The sequence below is a fragment of the Polypterus senegalus genome, chromosome 15 (genome assembly GCF_016835505.1).
Source record: "Polypterus senegalus isolate Bchr_013 chromosome 15, ASM1683550v1, whole genome shotgun sequence".
NCBI lineage: Eukaryota > Metazoa > Chordata > Cladistia > Polypteriformes > Polypteridae > Polypterus > Polypterus senegalus.
In genome coordinates this window covers 26,796,234-26,816,893 of record NC_053168.1, presented here as the reverse complement: position 1 = coordinate 26,816,893, position 20,660 = coordinate 26,796,234, and the positions used below count along the sequence as shown (strand labels likewise).

Below are 20,660 nucleotides of genomic sequence, written 5' to 3'. Positions count from 1 at the left end.
ATATATATATATATATATATATATATATATATATATATATATATATATATATATATATGTGTGTGTGTGTGTATATGTATATATATGTTTGTGTGTGTGTGTATATATATATATGTTTGTGTGTGTGTGTATATATATATATATATATATATGAAAGCAACACTCATAACAGTGACAAAACAATTACATTGACAATCATGTTACGTTATTTTTAAAATGTTCCTTTTCTTTTTCATAACTTCCTTAACACACTACTTCTACGCTGCGAAGTGCGGGTATTTTGCTAGTTGTTAATAAAATAATGTATTAAATGCTCATGGAATGTCGATCGGCATTTATAATGGATAACCTAAACTAATATGTCAGTGCTTTTAGTATACTTTGGGATACATTTAATTCAAACAATGCAGATTTTGAGTGAAAATAATTTAAAATCAATATTAACACATCAATAGGACAGAGTGAAATATGAACATTGGTGGAAGTAATGACAATTCCTATGAACGTTAATAAGCTGCATAACTGTCACTGTCACAACTTAAGTACTACCCCACAATTCTGAAGTGGAGTAAGCAGGCCTGAGACTTAGAAGAGAGATTAGACTATTTAAATATTTGTATACAGTTAGATGAAATTTGCACATAAGACCAGAGTTAAGGAAAATTAAGCTACATTTTTAATTTCAATGATTTGTGGGTAATATGATGGCACAGCTGTGGACACCACAGTCTCACAGGTCCACTGTTCTGTGTTTAGCTCCTTCAGCTTGTTTTTGATTAGTTTTGCTCCGAGTACTCCCATTTTACTCGCACACCCCACGACATGCACAGAAGGTTAACTGGATGTTCCAGTCTGTCCAAATACGAGCATTAGTGTATGTATGGCTGGGTGCTGTGATGGATTGGCAGCTTGTTTAGGGTCATATCCTGCCTTGTTCACTGTTACTGGGATATGCTTAGGACTTCACAACCCTAAACTCTATTTGTCAGGTTTATGTGTATCAATGTTCTAACCCTAGCCTGTGTATTGTAAGTGCCTGACAGACATATTTAATTCATTTAAAAATTTGTATTGAGCCTGCTTATTTCTCAAATGCATACTGCAATGTCTATGTGACAAATTGTTCACTTAATACTCTTTTTATTATTACAGGGTTCAGCGTCTTCAGTTAAAGGAGATAAAGGGGAAAAGGTAAGAAATAAGAAAGAAAAAAACTACTTTCAAATGAAAATAACTAAGCCGGTATAAGTTTCCCACAAATAATGAATAATAGAGATTAGCAAGAAACTTTACAATGTTCATATGTTTGTACATATTACTTTTTTGTGGCTTTCAATAAAGGGATGACAGCTCGCATTTCTCCATCTGTTCTCATGAACTTCTACAGGTGCACAGTGGAGTCCATCCTCACTGGCTGCATCTCAGCTTGCTATGGCACCTGCATGGTTTAAGATCATAAGGCCCTGCAGAAGGTGATGAAGACAGCATAGAATATTATCAGCACCCTGCTGCCTCCTACTCTGGACATATACAACACTCTCTGCCTTAGAACAGCAAACAAACTTACTAAAGCCATCCTGCACGCTTTTCTTACTCCTTCCTTCTAACAAACAGCACAGGGCTTTTGATACTCACACCACTAGATTCAAGGGCAGTTTCTACCCACAAATCAACAAACAAAAACAAACAGTGTATGTGTGTGTGTGTGTATGTTTGTGTATAGTGCCTGCAAAGCACCACAGCCACAATAAACACAACAGTAAGGCAAGAATAATTTCTGATTTCTCCTCCACACCTCCCAGCAAGCTCTGTCCTTTACCTCCTAACTCCGGTTTGCTTGCTGAGTTCACAGCAGTCCTTTAAATAGTCCTTAACATGGATCAGATGGAGAGCTTGTGAATTCTTCAGCCCGGAATTACTTCTGTGCTTCCATCCCTGTAACTTTGAAGTACATCCAGGCTATGTAAATAGTAGGGAATCACCAGTCTCCCTGCAGCGTCTCCTGTTGGCACCCACGGTACCCAGCAAGGCTATATATATATATATATACACCCCGATCTACATACTGTCAAATAAACGAAACACACGCCATGGTGCAACACGAGAGGCTTCGCCTCTAGTGCTGATGTCCGAGGTTCGATTCCTGAGACGGGGTGCAGTGAGTGTATACGCCTGATGAGCCCAGAATTAGGGCAAAACACGTGCCGCATATTGTTTGCATTATTTGACAGTAAAACTATTTCAGTATATTCAATATATACAAATCAGCGCTTCCCGATTCATTTTACCCTCGCACCCCCTTGGTTTGAGAAGAAGTATGAAAAAATATGAGGTTAACGCAGAAAAAAAGATCACCAATTGAAACTTTATGAATAATGGATACTTTATTTGCCATCAATAATTATTTTGGTAAAGTCATACTGAGTGTGATCCTCCTTCCATGTTCTAATTTTTTTGCGACTAGCCATGATTACATGAAAGGTTAAAAAGTAAGAGCGAAGCGAGGGTGACATATCCAGTCAGGCAGGTGACAGCTCAATAGCTCGAATTTGGATATAAGTAGGCTCTATTTAGTCGACAGAAATATCTTTGGTAGGAATGTAAGTTGAATTTACTCTTTAAATTTCTATGGTGAAGAAAAATTTATGCAATGCTGACTAAATTTACCTTTCATTCCTACCAAACATATTTCTGTCGACTAAATAAAAATTACTTATATTTAAAATTTAAATAGAACTTGAACAGATACGATACTTCATAATACCCACGCAGCACTACAGTAAGTGCACGTAAGAGTAAGAGTCATCCGTTTTTTTTCATTTTTCTTCCTCGATGGATTCTGGCACAACCAGCAACAGCTGCTTGCACCCCAAAGGAGATATATATATATAGATATATATATATATATATATATATATATATATATATATATATATATATATATATATATATATATATATATATATATATATATATATATATAGATAGATAGATATAGAGATATATATATAGATATATATAGATATGACAACAACACTCATATCAATGACAAAACAATTACATTAACAATCATGTTACATTATTTTTACAATTTTTCCTTTTCTTTTTCATAAATTCTTTAACACACTACTTCTCTGCTGCGAAGCGCGGGTATTCTGCTAGTATACATATATATAGTGGTGGAATATGGTACTGCAGGTTTCCACAGGAAAATTTTTGGGTGCCAACCCAGTCATCCCTGTTTAAAAAAGTCACTAAATATGAAAGAAAAAGGTGGCCACTCTACAATAAATAACTATAACAAAACTAACAAAGCATGGTAAGCCATTTCCTTATGATGGTTCGTCAGGTTTTGGAGAGTCGTGCTGTTTGGTGCAGTTGGTTCAGAACTGACTATATCCACAGGACAACAGCAGGCTTTATAGGTGGAAACTCAAAGGGGTGGAGTCAAGTGTCCTCATTGGCTGTCTTCTCAGTGTTATAAAGGGAAAAGAAGAGGAGAAGGTTAGCGCATGTGCCCCCTCGTGACCTGGCGTGGGAATACCTGCTTTAGATGAGCTTGAAGGCTGATCAACACATGCGCATGCATGACACGATATATACAGTATGTGCATGGGTGACACTTCTTTATCATCACAGAGTATCAGAATGCAGCATGTACCCTGTCCAGATCAGGTATCAAGATAACGCACAAGCCTATAAATAATCATCAGCAGAGACACAGAACTTGGTTTACAACATACCATGTGATTTATGCCCAGCTGTATACATGGGACAAAGATTAAAAATACTTGCCACATGTATACAGGAATATCACAGTGTGGTCAGAAGAAAGGACTCATGGTCTTTGATTTACACACATACAAGTTCGACCGGAAACACATTTAAATTGAACTCAGTGATACTAAAAGTGCCAGAGAACTGCCTGAAGTGTGGCTATCCAATGAAAGCAGACATTTGGACATGAACCCAGCATACGCAAGAGCATTAATATGGACTTAATCCTCCATTTTGCAGCTATAGCTCCCTTCACTCCTCTGGGAAGGGTTTCTACAAGATTTTGGAGCGTGTCTGTGAGTATTTGTGCCCATTCTGGCTAAACAGTTTTTGTTAGTTTAAGTACTGATATTGGACAAGAAGACATGGCTTGCATTCTGATTCATTCCAAACGTGCTCAGTAGGGTAGAGATTGGGTCCTCTGCAGGCCATTCAAGTTCCTCCAAGTCATTATGGACCTGTCTTTGTGTACAGGGGAAAGTCACGCTGAAACAGAAAATTGTTGCCATGATAATGGAAGTGCACAATTGTCTAAAATATCTTTGAATGCTATAGCATTAACAGTACCCTTTACTGGAGCCAAGGGGCCGAGGCCAAAACCCTAAAAAAGAGCCCCAGACCATTATCTCTCATCTACCAATCTTTATAATAGGCATTCTGTGGTCTGGAAGGTAGTGTTCTCCTGGCATCTGACAAATCCAGATTCATTCATCAGACTGCCAGATAGTGAAATGAGATTTATTACTACAGAGAACACGTTTCCACTGCTCCACAGCCCAACTGTGGCCTGCTTTGCATCACTCCAGCCAATTCTTGACATTGCTCGTAGTGATCTTAGCCTTGTGTGCAGCAGCTTGTCCAGGGAAACCCATTTCATGAAGCTCCCAATTCACAGTTCTGGTGCTGATGTTGCTTACAGTTTGGTACTCAGTTGTGAGTGATGCCACAGTGGACAGGTGATTCTTATGTGCTATGCACATCTGCTTTCTGTTGCTCCATTCTGTGAGTTTGTGTGGTGTACCACTTTGTGGCTGAGCTGATGTTGCTCCTTGACTCTTTCACGTCACAATACTAGCACTTGCAGTGGACCACGGAAAGATCTAGCAGAGCAGAAATATCAGATACTAACTTGTAGCAAAGGTGGCATCCTATGACAGTACTGCATTTAAAGTCACTGAGCTCTTCCATACAATCCACTCTACTTCCAATGTTTGTTAATGGAAGATTTCATGGCTGTGTGTTAACAATGGCTGAGGCTAAACTCAATACTTTGGAGGGGTGTCCACATACTTTTTGCCACATAGCGTATGTTGCATGCCATGTAACTTTTTTATTAATTAAATTTTTTTTTTTTTTTGTATTGCACTATAGTCAAGTGTTCTGAGCAGAATTGCAAGTAAGAATTTCATGGCACTGTGTACACATGATAATAAACTTGAGTTGACTTGTTAATCTGCCACTTTGTGCCAACTCCACATGGAAGCCAACCGCATGTATAATTAGGCCCAGAGAGACTGCAGGTTTTGTTATTTTCCATCTGTTTTCTTTCTGCTTTATTTTTCCTCCCTTTATACATCCATCTCTTGTGTTTACTATATATTTTGGCCTCTTGGTGTTATTCTTAACAAGACAGATGCTACAATACTGCCCCTCTTTGTCTCGATATATAAATAAATGTCTGTGTTATATACGAAAATGCTAGTTATATTCTGGTAAAGGAAATTCTGCAGTAGTTGTAGTAGTTGTATAGCAGTTTAATATTCCCTCCTTCTATAAAGAAATAAAAACTCTTAATCATAAAAAAGAGGATCTTTTTTGAGAACAATACCAAGCACTGGTAATATGAAGAGGTAAATGATAATTGGAGATTCTCCTCTAAAGAAAAATATTAGTCCCAGCTAACTGCATATTCACTGAAGCAGTTCTGCACAGCGCTTGCCCACCATAAGCGTTTAACAACCCAGAAAAGCCGAGATACTTTCTTAACACACTGTGTGTTGTATCTATGACAGAAGGCATCTGAGCATGGCAAATACCAGTTGAGAGAGAGAATTTAATGATGAGTGGAGCTATTGTCTTACATGACAAGCTTTAAGCTGCAACATTAAAACTTCATGCTTCAATGCTGTACACATTTAAAAGTGCAATACACAGAGGAATAAATACGCAACAAACTGGCTGATGTGCTGCGTTTATCTGTATGTTTCATTGTCTGGCGTGATTACTAACAGATGCTGGCTTTCGTAAACCACATGTCATTAAAACAAAATATGCAAAAGGCATATGTTCATTTTTGACTCTCTATGTAATATTTCATATATGCGTTTGGAGAAAGACATGACATAGTTTAGAATTTCTGTTAAACTCACAAGCTTGCTATTCTGTACTGTTCAATTTTACACTCATTAAAATGCAAACGTTTCAGCGATTATTTTTAATTGGATGGTGTTAACTATCTCTGTGATGGACATAATCCCTCATTAACCTTTATGGAACTGTTTGTGTTATCGTTTCTTGTTTGCATTTCATTGCTCGGTAAACTTCAAATTTGTCAACTAATCCCATTTAAGTTTACCTTCAAACCGTGTAGTGTTCTTATGTGTGGAAATATCCCTTGCATATCTCAGTTACCAGAGACCTGTGGTTTTTAGCCAAACCGCTTTCATTATTTCACTGCAACAACTTTCATCAGAACACTAAACATTTAAAAAAGTAGCACCATGAACCCGTCAATATTTTTTTACTCAGCCATCTACCTTTTACTGTCAGCTTTAATCTACATTAAGCAGTTTGAAGCAATATAGTAATAAAACAAAATTATTTGGGAGGTTTTATGATTCTTCTTCTTCTTTTGGCTGCTCCTGTTAGGGGTTGCCACAGCAGATCATCTTCTTCCATATGTTCCTGTCCTTCTCATCTTGTTCTGTCACACCCATCGTCTGCATGTCCTCTCTCAGCACATCCATAAACCTTCTCTCAGGCCTTTCTCTTTTCCTCTTGCCTGGCAGCTCTATCCTTTACATCCTTCTCCCAATATACTCAGCATCTCTCCTCTGCACATGTCTAAACCAACGCAATCTCACTTCTCTGACTTTGTCTCCCAACCGCCCAACATTAAAAGGGGGCATACAGATATGGAGTCTTTTTTTTTTTACCCTTCCATGAAAAAAGAAGAACCCACAATTGTCTCTTGAAACTGAGAAAAGAAATTGGCACACATCATTTCTTTGTTTCATATTTAACAAAAAACATACTTTGCTTTAGAGAACAAAATATTTCAAATAATAACACAAATGAAAATGGCACGGACAAAAATGATGGGACCCTTAAAATAATATTTGCACAATCACTGCAAACAATTGACTCCTAGAACTCTCAATGAGACTCCCGCAACTGTCTACAGGTCATATGGCTCAGTCTTCCTGAACAAACTGCTCCAGCTGTGTTGGGTTTGAAGGATGCCCACTCCTGAATGCATGTTTCGGTTCTTTCCATAGTTGTTTGATAGGATTCAAATCGGGGCTCATAGTAGGCCACTTCAGAATAGTCCAGTGTTTGTTCTTAGCCATTCCTGGGTGCTTTAAGTTGTGTGTTATGAGTCATTATTCTGTTGTAGGATCCATGACCTGAGATTGAGGCAGAGCTTTCTGACGATGGACAGTATGTTTTGCTCCAGATTCTCTTGATAGTTTTGAGATTTCATTGTTCTCTGCACAGACTTCAAGGCATCCCATGCAAGATGAAGCAAAGTAGTCTCAAACCATAACCAAATGTCCTAACTGTCTCACAGTAGGCATGGTGTTCTTTTCTTTGAAAGTTTATTTTTTTGAATTTGTGGACATAGAGCTGATGTGACTTGCCAAAAACCTCAGGTTTTGTTTCATGTGTCCAAAGGACATTCTCCCAGTGGCATTATGGCTTGTCAATAGGCATTCTAGCAAATTCTAGTCTGGATTGTTTAAGTTTTTTTTCCAACGGTGGAGTCCTCCTGTGTCTGCTCCCATTGAGCCCACAGTCACTCAAATAGGGACATATGGTGCGATCAGGCACTGATGGACCTTGATCTTGGTGTACAGCTTGTATTCTCCTTTATACTTGTAATATTTCTGTTGCACTATTATATTGTATTGAGGATTACTTGTATTCTGTTCTGTGTATTGTATTGTGTTTACTCTTTTTTTTGACACCCACTGCACACACAACCTACCTAGAAAGGAGTCTCTCTTTGAATTGCCTTTCCCGAGGTTTCTTCCATTTTATTTTTTCCCTACAAGGGTTTTTTTTGGGAGTTTTTCCCTAGTCTTCTTTGAGAGTCAAGGTTGGGGGGCTGTTAAAGCCCATTCACTTCTTGTGTGATTTTGGGCTATACAAATATAAATTGCATTGTATTATATTGTATCTCTTTGGAAGTTGTCCTTGGCTTTTTGTCCACCGTTCTCATTATCCTTCTGCCCATTCTGGGGTCCATTTTTCCTCTTGCTGCTGCGTCCAGGCAGGTTGGCTATAGTTCCATGGACCTTAAACCTCTTAACAATACTTGCAATTTTTGTCACAGAAACATCAAGTTGCTTGGAGATGATCTTATAGGCTTTGTGTTTAAAATGCTTGTCTATAATTCTCTTTCTAATCTGAAACAACTCTCACTCCTTTGCTTTTTCTAGTCTATATTTATTGTGGGACACACGGTGATACCAAACAGCAGATTTAACAGTAGTTCTCTCCATTTAAATAGGCTGAATGACTGATTCCATGAGTGGAGACATGTGTGACACTAATTAAAGAAAGCACCTAGTTTGAAAAATCACTCAAATCCAATTAGTAATAGTTTTCTAGAGGTACTAAGAAATGTTTTCAGGCCATTTTAAAATATTTCTGTAGAATATGTAATACTTCATCTCTTTTCACACTTGCTTTGCTTTACTCAATGACATATCAAAGGCATGCAGGTATACAGGGGACAATTGCTTTTCATTTCATCACTTTTTCAATTAGCTGGAAGGATACCAACAAATTTGTTCACGTCTGTGAGGCCTGCTGATACATAATACAACAATTTGGTCATTTATTATTAACCTTCTCCAATCAGTCAAGGATTAATATGTTATTATAGAAAAACACAACATTGGGTAACTTTGATTTTGATATAAGCTTCATGAATGGAACAGTATAAAAATTCACAAAGTGTTTCAAATGAGGGTGGTGTGAAGATGCAGTGTCGATGTATTCACAGAATAATTTAATTCTTAGCTATTTAAGAGAAGAGTGTAACATGTGTGGACTTGAACCCGGACCCAGACAGACGGACATCATAAGTTTCACCCAACACAAGTTTATTATTCAATATTTACAATAAATGAAGTCAGTGCACTACCCAGTGCCTCCAGCATTGTTTCCCCAAATTTCCAGGCCTCACAGTCCTTGTGCCTCTCTCTTGGCTGCCTCCCGTCCTCTCTCTAGCTCCGTCCTCTTCCACCCGACTTCCGCTTTCGACTGAAGGGAGGCGGCCCCTTAAATAGGAACCCAGATGGGCTCCAGCTGCTTCCCGGCACTCCTCTGTAGACACGCCCCAGTATGGCGGAAGTGCCGGCTGCGCACCCGGAAGCCATCCGGGTGTCCCCTATCGTCTTCCCCCCAGCACTTCCTGGTGTGGCGGAAGTGCTGGGCTCCAGGGATATTCAGGCACCGGGGCGCCGCCTGGCGGTGGCCACGGTCCCTACAGGGCTGGGCTTCCAAGCCCTTTACCCGAGGCCCCCAACAAAACCAGGGCGGACGCCCCCTCGGAGCCCGGCCGGATGCCACACATGATTTATCCATCCATCCATCCATTATCCAACCCGCTATATCCTAACTATAGGGTCACGGGGATCTGCTGGAGCCAATCCCTGGCCACCCAAGACACAAGGCAGGAAACAAACCCCGGGCAGGGTGCCAAGCCAACCACAGGGCGCGCACACACACACACCAGACATACACTCTAGGGACAATTTAGAATAGCCAATGCACCTAACCTGCATGTCTTTGGACTGTGGGAGGAAACCGGAGCACCAGGAGGAAACCCACGCAGACACGGGGAGAGCATACAAACTCCACGCAGGGAGGACCCAGGACACGATTTATCACATTTTGATAATCTAGGAAGTTGTATTGTGGCTGAGCAGATAGTTGTTATGATTTGGTGGATTGACAATGTAATGAATTCATTTTGATGATTATTTATTTTTTAAGTTAGGATTGTGTTATGAGTGCCGGCAATTATGATTTATCCTGATTCTTTGGTAACAAACCCCTATCTGTTTGTGATCTTGTCTGTTTTTCCTCTCCCTGTACTGCTTTACCTTGCATTTGAGCGGACAACTTGATCTTGGCAAAATAATAGTTTTAAAAACAGGTTTGATTCTGAAGTCTTCTGTGGGATATGCAGGTTTTCCCCCAACAGTCTATGCCAGTGGTCTCAAACTCCGGTCCTGGAGAGCCACAGTTACTGCAGGCTTTCATTTTAGACCTTTTCTTAATTAGTAACCTGTTTTTGCTGCTAATTAACTTCTTTTGAATTCATTTTAATTGACTTGCACTTGAAGACTCAGACACCTTGTTTCTTTTTCCTTAATTAGTAGCCAAACAATAATGAGATATAAAATGAAACAAAACATGACCAGCAAACTGTGTACATCATACAATATCTGAAAATAAAGAAAGATGAAGATCTCAGGAATGTTGATCTGCTCAGATCCCCAAAACATTTTAAGAGTGTTCTTAGAAAAGAGAAAATCAACAGTTTCAGAAATATATGCAATTTCACAATGAGAGCAGCAACAAGCCATGGAATTAAAGAACGGGTTGAATTAACAACAAGAATCGGCTCCTAATGAAGCAACTGGATGGAGTGAAATTGATTGGAGTTTGAGGCACTGACGTCGTTGCTCTTCTGTTGGCTCAATCTCTTCACATTTCATTTCTGTTCAAGGAAAGAAATGAAGCAACTCAGAGGAACGATGAACAAATTCAGGGGAACAAATCTTAAAAAACAAGTCCATTTAAATAAATTCAAAAGAAGTTAATTAGTAACAGAAATTGGTCACCAATTAAGAAAAGGATTAGAATGAAAACCTGCAGCCACTGATCTATGCAATAGTGAGTGGAGTATGAATTAATGTGGATTAAAGTGTGGTCTTGGATAGCAACTGTCTTGTCTAGAAAGGTTACCAAGATAAAGTCCACTTTACTCTGTGTTTCTCCCTTTGTTCATATGACATAAGTGAAATGTCTATTATTTGATGTGCCTTTGCATTTACCTAGCAAAAGGCTTACTTATGTTTTGCCACTCAGTCACTAATTAATGATCTATGTACCAAAAAGAAAAAAAAAGTATTTAATTTTCCAATATGCTTGATTATGAAACTGATGCATTTTCCAACACTAAAATTACGCATTATGTAATAGCTGCTTTATAGAATATAAAAGCTGGAAAGTAGACTAGTTTCTATACTGGAGTCATTGTTAGTAACATTTTGATTCACTTTACTGATCTGATTCATTCATAACAAAAACAAAACTTTTTTAATGAATTGAAGATGAATTATTTATGAATTTATTAAATTATATATTAAACATGCTGGTAATTCATTCTGTAGAAAACTAATCTCTTTTAAAGCATGACAAAGTTAGAGAATCGTTAGAGAACAAGAGTTATACAACGCGTTCTTGGGTAATGATTTAGTGATTCACTTTGTAAATCAAATGAATGAGAATCATGTACGGTAATGATTCAGTTCAAACTCATAAGAATTGGTGCATGATACACATCCAGCGCATTCAATGAGCCATAAAAAATGTGAGCAAAAGTAAAATTTGAAGGCAAATAATTGTTAGAAATTAAAATATTAGATTAGATTATAAGGCTCCAGTTACATTAGATTAAGGTTATAATTTTGTGCAGTTAATTTGTTGAAAGTACAAAGGAACACAAATGTATTAGTTTAGCATTATGTTTATATCCATCCATCCATCCATTTTCCAACCCGCTGAATCCGAACACAGGGGTCTGCTGGAGCCAATCCCAGCCAACACAGGGCACAAGGCAGGAACCAATCCCGGGGCAGGGTGCCAATCCACTACAGGACACACACATACACACACACAAACACACTCACACTAGGGACAATTTAGAATCGCCAATCCACCTAACCTGCATGTCTTTGGACTGGAGGAAACCCACGCATTAGGACCCGGGAAGCAAACCCGGGTCTCCTAACTGCGAGGCAGCAGTGCTACCACTGCGCCACCATGCCACCCTTATGTTTATATATTCAATTTAAAACAATTCCAATAAAACATTTTACAAAACAAAAATAAAATCTTATATATAAACATCTACACGTGGGAGTGTGTCTGTCTGTCTGTTGGCCCGGAGGTGCGAGGCTATAGAATGAAGCTCAAAGAGCCAGCAAGGCGGCCCCAAGTTAACGAATAAGAAGAAAAAAGAAGTACGAGGCTACAGCATGAAGCTGAAAGAAAGCAACTCTGTCGCCAAAGTGAAACCACCGAAGAAAAAGAAACGAGAGAGAAACTCGCTTAGCGGCTGATAGACAAGGGGGGCAAACACGGCCGCAAAACGAAACTGTCGACTCTGCGTTTCAATTTCTTTTCTGCTGATTTGAATAGTTTTACACCCCGGGCTCACACAGCTAGTTGTAATATAAATGTGTTGTTTACTGTATTGATGATCAATGGTTCCCATTTGCCACAATTTATTTAATTTTAACTAAAAAGAATCGTAAGTGAAGGGAATGAGAATCATGAATCAGATGGGCAGCACTTGCACATGAGCTTTAAACACCTAAATGAAAGAGGCTGACTGCATCACACATGAACTTTACCACTTCCGTTGAGCTCTGCTGAATCAATTTGTTGACGCTCACTTCCCATAATTCACTTCAAAAAGTCGTTCAATAAGAATCACTAGTCACTTAATTCCCAAGCCACTCATTTTCAGTGGACCAGAACACTTAATCTGTGATTGTGGAATGTTCTGGAAATTAATGGTGTCTGTGTTTTTCCTAAATTCTCATATGATGGACTTCTAAAAGATTTAGCCCAAATTTATATCAGTAAAAATTGTTTACCCTGGCACCTATTTGATCTCTCAACAGTTATCTAGTATATTGTATTGTTTATTCACAATGTCACATTTTAAAAGGTTTAAAAGCTACACTCTTAAAGGATAAAATATAAACTTTAGCTTCCTATGGAAAAAAAATACATATAAACAATAGCTCATTTAGTATCAAACAATTGATTGGCTTTGCACCTTCAACTAAATATCTACCCTTGGCATCAAATAATTTTTAACCTTTAACATGTAACTTATTCTGTTATGCTAAAGCAGGTTTAAAAGTATGTTCTTTTCTCAATGTTACGGAAAACTTACATTTCTTCTGTGTGGCAGGAGCAGAAGACATTGCATATGACATGTACAGTATCTGTGTTTAGCCTTACTGTTGGTTATAACAGTTGCTGGACTTCCCCCTGGTCACTAGACTGAAGACTTTGAGCTGAAATGCAATGCCGAGTGATTAGTGCTAATACATTTGACCAGTTATTCTCATTTTAGGAACTACTAGTTATCAGTCTTGCAAATTTACAGCATATTGTGTGGTGTTTATTTGGAATGTCTAGTCATTCTAAGAAACCCAGGGTGTTCAGAATCTCAGTAGCTCTAACAATAATATGCAATACTAAAATAGTCTTAGTGTTGATTTAAATGATGACACCAATGTTTTGTGTTTTTTTTTTCCTAATATCAGCAAGTAGGTTGCTCCAGAGTTTGGTACTCTCATGCTATGGCTGTGCCCGCTACACTGGTTTTATGTATCCCTGTGGAATATTAAGGAGGCCTGCGTCTTACGATTGCATTGACCACCTGGGAGTACAGGCACTAATATGGTCTGTAAGGTAACAGGGAGCCCATACAGTTTTATGACTTTATATGTGAGATCGATGATTTTGAAATTGGCTCAAAACTTTTATTAGAAGCTAGTGAAGTGATTTAAGGACTGGAATTATGTGGTTGTTTGTCTTAGCTGTGTTTTCAATTAACTAGTGTATTGAGTGAATAGCTTGAACAGCCCAGCCATAAAGCATTACAAAATTCAGTTCTGCTTAGGACAAACCAATGCACTAGCTTTCCAGATCCTGGTGTTTAAAAGCTTTCTTAATTTTGTAATATTTCTAAGCTGGTAAAAACCTTTTATTGCTGAAATGTGTTCACTAAGGTTAATACATGTTAATAATAACACCTTCATTTTAAGTGGTTTTAGCAAAACTAAAATTGCACCAGACAGATGGATTATGCAACACAAGTAATTTAAGATTCTTTTTCATCAGTGTTTTGATAATGTTAGCTGTTAGCTTTGGACCCTGTTGACGTCCATTGTACCAGGAATTTTGCTATGTGCATTCTCTACAACAATATGTGATTAAAAATCTTTTTCAGCCATAATTACAAGCAACATGGTGTATGGAAGGTAAAAAAATTTAAATTTGGGGTGCTGTAAGCATTTCTTGGCAATGGAAGAAATAGACCAATGGTAACAATATCCATCCATCCATTTTCTAACCTGCTGAATCCGAATACAGGGTCACGGGGGTCTGCTGGAGCCAATCCCAGCCAACACAGGGCACAAGGCAGGAACCAATCCTGGGCAGGGTGCCAACCCACCGCAGGACACACACAAACACACCCACACACCAAGCACACACTAGGGCCAATTTAGAATCGCCAATGCACCTAACCTGCATGTCTTTGGATTGTGGGAGGAAACCGGAGCGCCCGGAGGAAACCCACGCAGACACGGGGAGAACATGCAAACTCCACGCAGGGAGGACCCAGGAAGCGAACCTGGGTCTCCTAACTGCGAGGCAGCAGCGCTACCACTGCGCCACCGTGCCGCCATGGTAACAATATTCTGATCTGAAATGGCTTCATTAATAGAGAAGATATTATATATACTCGTGTATAAGTCAGATCTTGAAACCCAAAAATCAGACCCACGACTTACACAAACATTCAAAAATGCGACACTTACAATTTTTTTTAACATCTTCTTACCTCCTCCAATCTAGCACCAGTGTCTCAGACACATCGAATTTTGTTACAGCAGCGCAGTTACCAATTTCTTTTGCCACTTCAATGATGTTAATTCAAATCCAGCTTCTTCTTCTGATCGAATGCTCCATCATAGATAAGGGATGCTCTTACGTTAAGGGTGTATGAGCGTGTGAGATACAAAAAACACAAAACAGTGCAAACGTTGCTTTGGAATGATTCGGGTATTATTACCGTGTGGTCACGTAGGCACAATACATAGAAAAACAATGCAGTGTGCTCCGTGGTTACTCTCTCAGGTGGGCGTTAGCATATCATAATCCCTTGTACCAATAGCGTGAATTGTCCGCATTCGACTTATACAACTGACATTATAAAATACCGCAAATTATATGGTAAAATCAAGCACTGACTTATCCACAGGAGAACTTATCCGCGAGTATACAGTAATCCCTCGCTATATCGCACTTCGACTTTCGCGGCTTCACTCTATCGTGGATTTTATATGTAAGCATAACTAAATATATAACACGGATTTTTCGCTGCTTCGCGGGTTCTGCAGACAATGTGTCTTTTTACTTCCTGTACATGCTTCCTCAGTTGGTTTACCCAGTTGATTTTATACAAGGGACACTATTGGCAGATGACTGAGAAGCTAACCAATCAGAGCACGCAGTTAAGTTCTCCTGACTGAGAAGCTAACCAATCAGAGCACTCAGTTAAGTTCCTGTGTGCTGAATGCAGTGTTAACCAGGAAGTCTCGTCTCGCTAATTCAGCATCAACGTGTTTCGCTGTGTAAAGAGTTAACTTTTGTGCTCTTTGTACATAGTCAAGCCCTTCATTATGGCTCCAAAACGATCTGCTCCTGCTGCTGCTTCAGGGGCCGTGCCCAAGCGCCAACGGAAGATGTTAACGATTGCCGAAAAGGTAAACGTTTGGATACGCTGAAGGATGGGAAAAGCTACACCGCTGTAGGACGCCATTACGGCATCAATAAGGCTATGATTCTTTTTATTTAAAAAGTAGGAAAGGAATACAAGATCTATGGCCGCAGTGTCTTTTTAACCAGGGTGCAAAACGAGTTGTAAGTGGATGTAATAAGGCAGTAGTCTGGATGGAATCTGCTTTAGGGATTTGGATTGAAGACTGCCAGAAGAAGAACAACGGCAGTGCTACACAATCGCCTGAAGTGGCTCCTTTAGAAGGGCTGTAACGCTCTCCTTTATTGTGCAGTAAAACTCATTGTTATCGGACAAGTCATCGTGTCATTGTTGGTGAGTAACTATAATTAATTTTCTACTTACAGTACTTAGTACAGGTATGTACGTTTAGTGTCACTGTACACACATTTACTGTATAGAATTTTTCTTGCATTGTACGTATTTATTGCTGATGGCCTGTCTGTCGTAATGGCTGTAACATATATGATATTGGAGACACTCGATATCTTTAAAATAATATTTAGGTTTTACTGTATATAAACAGTGTGTTTATATACATAATTTCAATGAATCTTACCTAATATCTAAGAGAATACAAAAGGATTATGCTGTATAACTGTGCGGGGAATATTTATAAACAGTGTGGGAGAGTTTATAAGGGCGTAAAATATATAAAAATAACCATACAAACATATGGTTTCTACTTCGTGGATTTTCACCTATAGCGGTTGGTATTATTGTATACGATAATTATTTACTTACTTACTTAGAGTTAGATCCTCCCATGCTATGTGGCATATCAGGTGGGCAAGAGTTCTCCAGTAGTTTCCAATCTTGGGTGAGTGCCTCGTCGTCACCCCATGTAGTATTCAGCGCCTTCAAGTTTTGCAGGAAAGTTCATCCCCATGTAATTTGAGGGTGTCCTCATGGTCATTTAGTGCCATTAAGAGTCCACCTCATTGCCATTTTAGGGGTCTGAATGTTCTCCATGTGAAAGATGTGGCCAGCCAGTCAGAGTCTTTCGACATGCAACAATGTTATTGAGTTTCCATGAGCCACTCCTTTGAAGCACCTCTTCATTGGTGATATGGTTGAAATATCAGATATTCTGTTAAAAGATGCCAAGGTTCTTTTTGATGTTTACTGATACCTTCCGGGTCTCGCTGGCATAGATGGCTGTAGGGACCACGATGGAGGTGAACAAATGGAGTTTATTCTTCAGCAATATGGACGGCAAGGACCAGATCTCGTTGCTGTCTTCCCGATGTGGAATTTGACAATATAATAATATTTTTAATTATAATGTTCTAAATAAACCAAGTGCTATTCCTTTCAAGCAATTCAATATGTCACATTTTTGACTCATTGCTGCCATCTAGCGAATGTGTAGTGCTATTCATTTAGCATTATTTCAGCTGATAAAGGCAACTTTTAGTGAAATTAAGCTTTTATCTTTTCTAGATATGTATACATAGAAACATAAAACATTTTATTAGCCTATATTGTAAGTTAGACTGAATTAAAAATAACTACAAAGTTTTATAGAAATATATGAGGTGGTTTTCGAGTGATGCTCTAACAAAGAGACAGAAATTCAATTTTATAAATAAAAAGGAACCAAGAATTCTAGTTATTAATTCAGCTTCATCTTTTCGATTCAGTACATAGCCTTAAAATTTAGATTTCGGCATTATTCTCACAATTTTTTTAACAATTTGTGACAATTCTTTTCTTTACTTTGAACGCGGTTCAGTGCTTTGTATTTGTTTTTTGACAATACCTCTATTTTGTAGAAAAACAGTTTTGTTCCATTTTCATGAAAATGCACACATATCCCCAATCCGTTTTTCCAACATCTTTTCAGCTGCTAATAGTCCACTGTGCAGGCAAACAAGACTAAGATGACAGCTGGAATTAAGGAGGGTGGATTGAATCCATATGGTGCTTCAGCAAAACTGTCTTGAGTATTCATTAATGGAATAACAAACATTAATCTAAAATCAATTAGAATAAGTATATGGTTGTTGCATATTTTATTTGTAGCTGAGTTTGAAGCTGTACTAGAACATTCTTTCTGAAATGCCTCTCCATTATTAATTGTGAGTAATAATTACTAAATACAAAATAATAAACCTGCCTCAATTTACTAACAGGATGGAACTCTAAATAGTGAACTAGACAGTTGTTTTGCCTTATTTAGGGATAAAATAAAGGCTTTGAAAAATATGAGTGAGGCTGAACTTGAATTTAACTAAGAGGAATAAAGAAATCATCTGACTGTTTCCAGTAAAATGAGTGAAACCAATTTTTTTTTTATCTGGAATGGAGTACCCAAAAAAATTGCTTCTGATTTCCCGCTGTTAAGTTGCAAATAGTTTTCCCTCAAGCATTTGATGGCATAAAGTTTCTTTTAGCTCATGTGCACAAAGATAAGGAGTTCTTTTATACATCTGATTGCTCAAAACATTTATCAGTAGTGCCAACTTGTAACATGAAAATAATGTCATGTCAAAGTATGAACACATAACCATCGGCTGGTTTAAATACGTTGGCGTCTGGTATCAAATTATCATCAGGACTCTTAAACTAAATTATAAACCTGCAATTTTCAACAGCAAAGAGATCTTATAATTATTTTTCAGTGCTAGCTTTCTCTCAGTTTTCGTTTCTGTGAAACAAGTAGGTAGTTTAGTTTTAGGGTTACTAATCTCTGCTTTTCTTGCCTAAGTCTGTCCATTATGGTTTTACAAGAATCAATTTGATTCCAATTGTGTCAAAAAATCCCCCTTTAATGTTAGAAATATTTTACTATGTAACTGTTTCTCATTTACTAAGTATTGTTAACCTGACATTGCTATTTACAAGGACAAGGAAACTGGTGAGAACTTAGAAAGGATGAGTGCCGAAAAATACAAGGAAGACCATGAAGAAAATCTTCTCCAGGGTGCACTGCCTTTCAGCACAGCAATGTCCTGGAAGCATACAGCCAAGTCAAGCTGGGATGGCATCAGGACCAGCCTCTGACTGACCTTGAGTAGCCCAGTTGAAGGCTAGACATAAACCCCATTGAACATGTGTGAAGAGATCTGACAGCTTGCTGACATTTCCCATCCAATGTAACAATACAATACAATACAATACAGTTTATTTTTGTATAGCTCAAAATCACACAGGAAGTGCCGCAATGGGCTTTAACAGGCCCTGCCTTTTGACAGCCCCCCAGCCTTGACTCTCTGAGAAGACAAGGAAAAACTCCCAATAAAAAAAACCTTTTAGGGAAAAATGGAAGAAACCTCGGGAAAGGCAGTTCAAAGAGAGACCCCTTTCCAGGTAGGTTGTGCGTGCAGTGGGTGTCAAAAGTAGGGGGTCAGTACAATACACAGAACAGAACAATTCCTTAATACAGCATAATAATAAAAATTTTAGAAGTACGGTTTAACAGTAGATGATATGACATAATTAGGTTTGGATATTTTTAGAGTCCTGGAGACCTCATCCATCTAGCTGCCTCCCCATTTGGCCATGCCACGGCTGAAACGTTGCTCCGATGAAAGGACCCCTCTTTCCCATGATTCCTGTGATCCTCCATCAGGGATGACTTTACCATAGGCAGGCAAACAACTTGGCAGGTGGGCCGTGGCACCAATTGCCACATTTGGGTACCGAAAACAAAAACAGAATAGGCGAAGGTTAGTATTCAAATATAATTATCATGTTAGTTATGTTTTAGTGCTAATGACTAACAACAGAGATGCAGTCTGTACAGTTAATCAGCAGCTCTAGTCAGGATATGCTAAACTGAAGTAGTGAGTCTTCAGCCGGGATTTAAAGGCTGAGACTGAAGGGCATCTCTTATGGAAGCAGGAAGACCATTCCACAGTTTAGGGGCCCTGTAACTAAAAGCTCGACCTCCCACTGTTATTTTATTAATCCTTGGAATCCTAAGTAGACCGGCATCTTGAGATCTTAATGTGCGCTCAGGTTTGTAAGTCATGATAAGTTCAGACAAGTAAGCTGAACCTTGGCCATTTAATGCTTTATATGTTAAAAGGAGGATTTTGAAATCTGCCCTGAACTTAACTGGGAGCCACTGTAAGGATTTAAGAACTGGGGTTATGTGTTCATATTTTCTTGTTCTTGTAATAATTCTTGCAGCGGCATTTTGGATTAACTGGAGGCTGTATAGAGAACAGTTTGAACAGCCAGTGAACACCGCATTGCAGTAGTCAATCCTACTAGAAATAAATGCATGAATTAATTTCTCACAATCCTGTTTATTTAGAAAGCGCCTTAATTTCCTAACATTTTTAAGATGGAAAAAACATGTTTTGGACGACTTTGTAATATGCGCTTTAAATGTCATGCTAGAGTCAAAGATAACTCCTAGATTGCGGGCTGATTCAGTAAAATTAATTGGGATTCCAACTGAGTTAAATGACAACAAAATATTGCTGTGATCAGCGTCATTCCCTCCAACAATTAACATCTCTGTTTTATCTGTATTTAAAGACAAGTAGTTCTAATTCATCCATTCCTTTAATTCACTAACACAACTAATTAAAGACAACATCGGAGAAACTTCATTTGATTTAAATGAAAGGTATAACTAGGTGTCATCTGCATACGAGTGAAAATTAACATTATGTTTCCTAATGAGAGGCTTGAGAGGGCTTGAGAGAATAAACTACCCAAATCCAGGTGTGCAAAGCTGGTAGAGACTTACCGATGAACATGCAAAGCTGTAATTTCTGCCAAAGGGGCTTCTACAAAGTATTGAGTTAAGCAGCCGAATATTTACATGAATAAGAGATTTTAGTTTTTTGATTAAACATTACTA

The 20,660-nt window shown here is 38.4% G+C and overlaps 1 protein-coding gene across 2 annotated transcripts in view; it reads left to right on the top strand.

Annotated features, from left to right (window-relative positions):
* The window catches only part of col22a1 (collagen, type XXII, alpha 1), a 401,136-nt gene that overhangs the window by 168,682 nt on the left and 211,794 nt on the right, over window positions 1-20,660 (top strand). For both annotated transcript variants that reach the window (XM_039736671.1, XM_039736672.1), the window contains exon 12: window positions 1,153-1,191. In XM_039736671.1, coding sequence (XP_039592605.1) covers window positions 1,153-1,191 — 39 coding nt within the window. The remainder of the gene's footprint in view (window positions 1-1,152; window positions 1,192-20,660) is intronic.